At 43.7% G+C, this 8,493-nt stretch overlaps 1 protein-coding gene across 1 annotated transcript; it reads left to right on the top strand.

Annotated features, from left to right (window-relative positions):
• Positions 1-5,249: 5,249 nt before the first annotated feature.
• LOC131089836 (thymosin beta-12-like) lies at positions 5,250-8,110 on the top strand. The gene is made up of 3 exons (XM_058034809.1): positions 5,250-5,358; positions 6,251-6,358; positions 7,773-8,110. Exons 2-3 carry the CDS (start codon positions 6,259-6,261, stop codon positions 7,808-7,810), a joined length of 138 nt encoding a protein of 45 aa, XP_057890792.1. The 5' UTR covers positions 5,250-5,358; positions 6,251-6,258; the 3' UTR covers positions 7,811-8,110.
• The last annotated feature ends 383 nt before the right edge of the window (positions 8,111-8,493 follow it).

Genomic DNA, 8,493 nt, shown 5'->3' with positions numbered 1-8,493 from the left:
TGCTGCTCCCATGTTATTTCATGGTGTGGTCACTCATGCCCAAGGTACACTAACTCCAGGGGAGTCACTTTGACAGAGCTCAGGTTAACCCTGGGATGAAGACAGAGCTTTAATCCAACTGATTTTGGCACTTTACATACGTTTGCAAGAAAAAAAATTCATAAAAGTACTCATTAAAAATTTTCTAGTTCACTCAGGTTCTGAAGAAAGAGATGTTCACATCAGATACCAGGAGAGGTAAAGAGTATCATCTTTCTTTATTCTCTTTTTCACATTCTAAAAAAGAAAACCAGTGTTTAATGTAAAATACTTGCAGCTTTCATGGAAAAAGCAGAAGTCAACAGATGTGGAACTTACTTATTACCATTTTCTTACATAATTCTTGACCTTGTACACAACTTGTAATACCTATATGTTTGACTTACGCTGTATAACAAGCTTATAAAATTGGAAAATTATTTTTGGAAAAGATGATGGAGAAATACATGTTTTTATTCTGTAAATTGCTCAGAGTAATCAGCTAGAAAAGATAACTTGGCTGCCTTTTCTGTTCCTCTGCTTCAGCAGCCTTGTTTCCTTAAGCCGCTGAAAAATTTCAGTGTTTATCTTCTTCCCAAACATAAAACCAAACTACCAGGGGTCCCAGGCTATTGAGAGTGGAATGATTTGGCAACACAAAGAGAAGTTCTGGTGAGGTGCCCCTCAAATCTACATCCACAGCCCAGTGGAATGAAGAATTTCTCACCTCTGTAGCTACCCCAGCACAGCACAGATTGTAACAACAGACCCACCTATTGTCCTTTTTCCTCTGGACAAAAGGAAAATCTAAAGTTAACATAAAGTTAGTAATGTCTGGATTTTATGATCTTTGATCTGTCTTCTCCTGGATTATGTTGGTTATCTATTTGCTGCACAGTGGGTGCCACAATTTGAATGGTAATGTTTTTCCTCTGAAGCAAAGAGAGGGAGAATCTCAAGAGTGGATTATTTAATTTCAGAGCAGCCAGCTCCACTGAGAAAAGCCATGTTTGAGCACACTCCCAATGCTCATCCAAGATTTCCCTGTCTTACTTCTTCCCTAAACTGCTGCTTGCAGGAGGTGCTTCTGTCTGGAGACAGAAAGGAGGGGGGGAAAAAAAAGACTGTTAAAGACTCAAAGTCATGCTAAACTTGTGTCTCTAGACCAGTATTCATCACAAACTGTCATGTGCTCTGTAGCACTAACTAATGTGACTAACACATCACATGCTTTGTTCCCCACCCTGGCTTTGGGGAGAGAAGCCTGTGCATGGACATTCTGTATTAATTCTATTTTTTCCTTAAATAATTAATTCAAGGGTCAACACATTTTGCTAGAAGGGGCCAGGCCAGAGCCAAGTGCTTTGTGCTGGAAGACACACTTTCGGGTCAGTTCTTGAGAAAGCTCTGTTGCAAGAATCTCCATCTGGTTAAACTTTTAAAAATTCACCCCCATACCAAGTTTTATAATATAAAAAAAAAAAAATAAAAAAAGAAAAGAGAGAGAGAGAGAGGAAACTCTACTCCCACTAGCTTATGTTTTCTCCTTTTGCTCTGTGCTGCAACAGGGCTTCTGGTATAGACTTGTCTGAACTCTTGAGCTATTTGGAAAACATGGGGTTGGTAAAAATAACCCAAGGAGAAGGACTGTCTACAACTGCCTCTCCTCGCCCCTCATCTTCTGCATGCACTACCCTCAAGGTTCAATGGTCTTGGTAAGGAAAATGAAACACCTTGGGTAATGCTAAAATGTCCAGTGTAAGACAAGTGTGGAGTATTTACTGAGTGGCAGTGCAGCATTACAGCAGAGAGCCTGCCAAAGAGGGATCAGTGCCTTCCTTACACCCCCAGGATTCATTGTCTCTTAGCCTGGGAACCTGTCTCCGTTCCCAAACAGGGATATTTTTTTTGGCAGCAAGACGGAACAAAAGGCACAAAGAGAACTAAGAAAACCCTTTCAGTGAAGCTGTAGTCTTTTTTTTTCCTGTTCCCCTGAGGACGGGAAACCTTCTAAGGACAGCTCATAATGCACCCAATCCTGCTACCTGCCTGGAAGGTGCTCAGTGCTCACAGGGACCTACAGGAATTAGGGTCTGTGCAGATTCCAGCCCAGCTTTCAGCCTTGACAAATTGATCCCCTACCTTTAGCACCAAAAATACCACAGCATTTTGTAAATGAAATCACTGTTATATTTGAGTGGGCGTGTTATTTCGAGACAGCACTAATGTGATTATAAAATCAGTTGTGTCAGCTTATTGGCTCAGCTACAGACACTGATCTGCTCGAGCGTCTGTTCCTCTACCCGCCTGCTCGCCTTAGGGTGCTTTGTCCCCCCTCAGCTCCCCGTGGAAATTGAGACCATTTGGTTCCCACTAAGGAGAAAGAAACCCCTTCTTCTGGCACTTGCCCACCTCATTTCTATGAAACTTGGCATTTCCAGAGCACCTCTTGTGCCAAACATGAGCGCAGCATCCCCCAGCCCACTGAAGGCTACAGCCCATATATATGTGTGTGCATATATACATATATATATGTGTATGTGTATATGCATGGGCTGGGCATGCTGCTTTCAAGTGACAGCAGCCAAGGGAAAAGGGCAAGTGGCAGCAGCATCCAAACTTCCCAGCTTCACTTTTCAGACTTTTCACTTGAGCTCTCTAAACGTTTCCTCTCACCTATTACCGAATCCTGGGAGCGAGTGTTTGTTTTTCCTGCTGCTCTGTGGGTGTCTGACAGACTCGGTGCCTTGTGCTGCCAGGCATGGTTTAATGCTGTCAATGGCAGGTGACTCACTGGTATCAGAAGTGTCAGTCCTGGCAGGTTTGACTCAGCCCTTCATCTTTTGGCAACAAATTGAAATAAAATAGAGTTTCCATTGTATGAGGCAGCTTTTCAGGCACAGCCATAGCAGTGTAGCTTTATATGCTTTATGTGTAGAGCATGTATAAAGATTCTACAGTCTGCATGCTCCACTGGCTTCCTGGTTTTTCACATTTCTATACACTACATTCTTCTGCCTCTGAGCAATATGTAGAAAGTTGAGGTTTTCATTGCAACCACAGTCTTCCCAAGGCCAGGTAAATGCCATGTTCCCTTTAGTGAAGACAGTGACTGAAATCCTGCAATTAAAAACCTGACAAAGAGCAGCTTTGCTGCTCATATATACCAAAAATATTTCCATTACTAGTGAAAGGAAAAGGCATCTGAGTATGATATTACCTACCCATCTTTACCTCAAAGTATGCAATGCCCTCAGGCCAAGTTCCAAATTTTCCATATGTAAACTGCATCCAGCTGTGTGTGCTGCACTGAGTATATAAACATGAGGTTTGAATCCCACACGAGCTGTGTTTGACCACAGCACTGAATTTACAAGCTAAAGAAACTTGACAGGCACTTTATGCAATGGTCAAGATGTTTGTTATTGAGATGAGTATCTCCTGATTTCAGCAGAGTGAGAACGTGTAAGTTCTCATCATTATGTTATTTCTCTCAACACTGTTGCACCTTCCTTGCAAACCCAACCCAATATCAATTAAAAACTTGGTCATCTTTAGCCTAAAAACCCAAACAATGTATCCCAAACTGTTTAAGTATTAGGTTGGAAAATAAATTGGGCAATTAAAGTGGTAGTGGTGGTGAAAACAAGCATGTTCACCCTGTCTTAGCATGTTTAGAAGAGCCTGAACTCTGCTGTGGGTCCTGGGGGCAGAGCCTGTGACTGGACATAGAAAACCAAAAGTGAGGTTCTTCTGCCTTGCTGTTCTGAACACTTTGTTTGCTGTCTACAACTGAGAGAACTTGTGCTACTCTTGAAGTTTAAGAGGTTTTGTCCTTTTAGTCTCTCTTCATAATCAGAATTATAATTGTTATTTTTAAAAATTGACAAATATTAAATATTAATTAAAAACTGTAACTCATTAGCTGCCTGGATTCATGAATCACTCAGATTATGTTTTAAAGTCTTTTCTGATCTAAATCTTGTGTTCAGCCAAACAAGAGGTTAATGCTCTTTCTTCAAACAGACACACGAAGACTCCTCAGTGCCAAATTTCAGCTACAGCTTACACCAAATATTCACCCAGTGGCTGCCTTCCTGCTTTTTCCCTGGGGCTTTCAGTCAGGAACACAGCTTTCTGTTTGTGACAACTGCTTGGAAATGCAGGATGGAAGCAAAGGAACTGAGCCCTGACATTAAATATGGTGCACACACACACACCCAGTGATTTGGTGTGGTCAGTGCAGATGCAAAGATAACTGAGCCAGCCTGCACAAATCCCTTAGGCTGGGAAAAAACTTTAAGATCAAGTCCAACCACAAACCTGTTCATTGTTTTAGTTTAAACAAACATTGTAAGAAGAGATCCTTAAGACACATTTAAGCACATTAAACCCATTTTCTCCATGCGCACGTGTCAAACTCAAACCCACTCCACCTAAGCCTGTGGTGCCAACAGAAAGATCCACAGATTTTCCAGGGGCTCTCAGTCAGCTGAGACATCTCTGTGCCTCTGAGCTCACTCAGCTGTCTTACAGTCAGTAGAGAAAACCAGCTACTCCTAGGGCACAATCAATTTTATCCCAACTTCATTCCCTTCCTTCTGACTGTCATGGAGTCTAGACAGGAATTTCAGGTGAGACACTGAAAGGTACACGAGAGGAAACCACACCAGTATCCAGGAGGATGCACACAGCCCTTCTCTCCCTGCTTCCTGAGCTGAGTGAATTAACAGCTACCAAACCAGGCACAAGCAGAAATTCACTGTGCATCCCTTTAGGACACATTCCTGGGTGTCACTGTGGTGTCTGGGCTGTGCTAATCTCAGACTTGGCCCTTGGTCATGGCAATCACACCAAGGCTGTGCTGAGAGCCCTCAGACCCCCAGGCTTGTGCTTCTGCCAGCCTGGGCAGGGGGGCGTGACATCCAGGAGTGTGGCTGAATGCACCTACAACCCCCCCCCGAAAAACCAATCTGGCAGCAGCAACCCCCAAACCTCAACCTCACCCCAAACCTCAGCACCGGGAAATGGTGGGAAGGGAAACTTCAATATGATTGTCATGGTAAATGAAGAGAACAGAATAAAAGAAAAATCAAGATGTAATTTGGCAGTTTTCCATGTCAGTTTTCCCATCTCCCTCCCTCGTGCACTTTCTACAGGAGCAATCTGTCCTTTCCCTGAACGCTGAGCAATCCCAGCACTAAACTAATCAATATTAATAGCGATGGGTTTGGGAGGGGGAGGAGGGGAGAGGAGAGGAGAGGAGGGATTACCCTGACCTTTTTCAACTCACACTGGCTCAGACGGCCACCAAGCAGCTGAAGAGAGAGCAGCCAGACGGTAATGCCATGTGGTTTTAGTAGCTTTTCTTTTTTTTTTTTTTTAATTTTTTTCCTTGTGAATATTTACTCTGTTGTCTCAGTGCAGATAGCAATGAAATCTGATTTTCTGCAGGAAGGAAAAAATATAATTATATCAGCCATCTCCGGGCCAAGTCTTGCCTTGATGGGAAACTCCACTGAAATAAGGGGAATAATGCCCAGGCTGGATTTTAACTTGAATTTCTTAATAAAAAGAGGAATTGGATTAGGGAAGTTTTGACAGGTGAAATGCTGGTGTGCTTTGTGGAATTCTCTTTATTATAATAGAGTATAATCAAAGCCATTGAGCTGTGACTGGGATATGGAGCAAGAGCAAACAAAGGGCTGGGGGAACCGGTCCTCTATTGTTATGTTCAAGTGTCCACAGCAGCTCAGGGCATGGATGTACTCAGTACAGGGGGCTCAGAATGAAAGACAAATCCTATTAATTAAAAGAAAATCATAATCTAAGCTCTTTGTTCCTGTTGGATTTGGGGTTTATTGTAGATTTTCCAGTTAGCAGCATTTCTTAAAATACAGGTTTATGTCAGGGGGCACTGTGGATTACTGGCAATTAATCATTGTCTCTTTTATTACCAGTTATTCTTGTTGCCATGTGCAAAATACGATTTTTAGAAATTGCATGTGTGAAATCTACAGAAAATTCTATTTATGTGTTTCTTCTTTTGCTCTAAAAGAGCCAAGCCTCAGGGAAAGGTCCCAGATTGAGTGTTAGATTTGTGGAGGTTTTTGAATAAACATTTTTATGGTATTTTAATATTTTTTCTCTTGAGGAGAAAATGCTTTGCAGATGGCTGGTATCACAGCACTAGCTAATGAAGCCATGGGTGTGTTTTCCCTTTCTTTGTCAGGACCCATCATGTCCGACAAACCAGATTTTGCAGAAATTGAAACATTTGACAAGACCAAGCTGAAGAAGACAGAAACCAGAGAGAAAAATCCACTGCCCACTAAAGAAAGTAAGTGCTTATGAGGCTATTTGACGTACGAGTAGCAAGGACATAATCCATATTGCAGTTCATATGCAGAATGAATACTAATCACAGGATTACAGGCTCAAACTCATCCCTGACTTTAAGTGAGGATAATACTAAGACTCTATGCTGGGCTTCCAAGGATATCAGTAATTATAACCAGCAGTGCATTTTGTCTGAAAAACCCTTTCTGATGGGATTGCTCTTCCTTCTGCTGAAAGCAGTGTTCCCACTGGGTGCTGGTAACAGGATCAGTCTGTTTGTAATGACCTTGTTCCCAGCCCCCCTGGAGGCACAGGGGACCCTCTGCCCATCCCTGGCAGGCCAGGCAGCATCCCCAGAGGCTGCTGGGCTCTGGATTTAATGTTATCAGGCAGATGAGCTGCTGCCTCCCACTGGTACCTGCTGGCAGCCCTGGGCAGGAGACCTGCAGGCACCTTCTGTGGGAATAAGGCAGTGAGCAAACCCATCATCATCCTCATCTAACAGAAAACCTCCCTCAGAAAAGCACCCTGAGCTGTTCTCATGCAGGCTCTTCTCCCATTCCCGCTGTGCACAGGCAGCCAGATGAGGCTGGGATTCATGTTCAGCTTCAGACATGAAAAGAGCATTTGGAGCAGGTTTTGGGAGCAGTTTCCTTCAGAAGAGAACTGCCAATCACTGTGGATGTGTGTGCTGATAGCCATGAACACGCACAGTCTCAGCATTAGATACCTGGTTTTTCCCTTGTTTTTCCCCTGCTTTATTATCCTTGCCAATGCTAAAGCTGTAAATACAAGAGGAGCTTTGCACACCATGACCTGCTCCCTTCTAGCTATGCAGATGTGGGAAGGAGTTGTCATTTTCAGGGTGATCCAAACAACCAATTATGGATTTAATTCTCTGGCTTTGAGTAGGACCCTAGAAATTGGTGTCCTACAGAACCATTATCATTGAAACACAAAATGGTTTGGGTTGAAAGGACTTTAAAGATCATCTTGTTTCAACCCCATACCATGGGCAAGGACATCTCTCTAGATCAGGTCACTCCAAGCCCTCCAAGCTGGCCTAGAACGGGGATGTTCCAGGGATGGGGCAGCCACAGCTTCTCTGGGAAACCTGTGCCAGGGCCTCACCAGGGAAGAATTTCTTTCTCACATCCAATCTAACCCTGCCCTCTGTCAGTGTGAAGCCATTCTCTGCTTTTCTGTCACTCCAGCCCCTTGTCCAAAGTCCCCCTCCATCTCTTTTGCAGCTCCTTTAAGTGCTAGAAGGGATTCTAAATTCTCCCCAGTGCCTTCTTTTCTTCAGGCTGTACACCCCAAAACTCCCTCAGTCTGTCTCTATAGGAAGGCAGAGTTTATTTTTCATAAACAGTAAGGTTTACTGATGGTGTTTTTGTTTCCTGTTTTTCTGCCAGCTATCGAACAGGAAAAGCAAAGTGAAAGTACAGCCTGAGCATAAAATTGAAGATGTGACTGCTGCTTCTTCAGTGGGGTTTTGGCTTCTGAGTTGGGTTGTTGTTTTATTTTGTCCCTCCCACCCCATATTTGTTGCCCATTTATGTTAGGAAACATTTGTTCATTTAATGTTCCCTGGAGAAGTTTGCTTTGTATTTGTTGAAGAATATACCATGTATTTGTATTCTTAAAATTTTAATTCCAAGTTCTGTATCAACCCCATTACTTAGCAAAAACAGAGCAATTTGCATAGAAATTGTTTTCCTAAACCTCACAATAAACAGTTTCTTCTGACCAACTGTCTTTGAGCCTTGCAGAAATCAAGTTTACACTGCAACTCTTACCAACATCCTTCCTCCTTTGTTTGCATTTCCTCAGCAGACCAAGGGTTTGGGCAGGTTGGGAAGGGTCACCCCAGGCACTCTCAGGTCCCTTGGTGGAGCACAGCCCCTCTCCATCCCTGTATCCTCACCTCAGACACTCTCAGGGCCCTTGGCAGGAGCACAGCCCTCTCCATCCCTGTATCCTCACCCCAGGCACTCACAGGCCCTTGGTGGAGCACAGCCCCTCTCCATCCCTGTATCCTCACCCCAGGCACTCTCAGGTCCCTTGGCTGGAGCACAGCCCCTCTCCATCCCTGGATCCTGCAGAATCCCAGAGCCCCACATGGCACCAAGCCAC

The sequence above is a fragment of the Melospiza georgiana genome, chromosome 15 (assembly GCF_028018845.1).
Source record: "Melospiza georgiana isolate bMelGeo1 chromosome 15, bMelGeo1.pri, whole genome shotgun sequence".
NCBI lineage: Eukaryota > Metazoa > Chordata > Aves > Passeriformes > Passerellidae > Melospiza > Melospiza georgiana.
The sequence above is the reverse complement of the archived record's forward strand: the minus strand, read 5'-3'. Positions and strand labels throughout refer to the sequence as shown.

Bases quoted from the DNA above. Each gene is read 5' to 3' on its own strand.
- LOC131089836 (XM_058034809.1), top strand. From the start codon at position 6,259: ATGTCCGACAAACCAGATTTTGCAGAAATTGAAACATTTGACAAGACC. The intron at 6,359-7,772 runs GTAAGTGCTTAT...TTTTTCTGCCAG, and splicing joins TCCACTGCCCACTAAAGAAA to CTATCGAACAGGAAAAGCAA.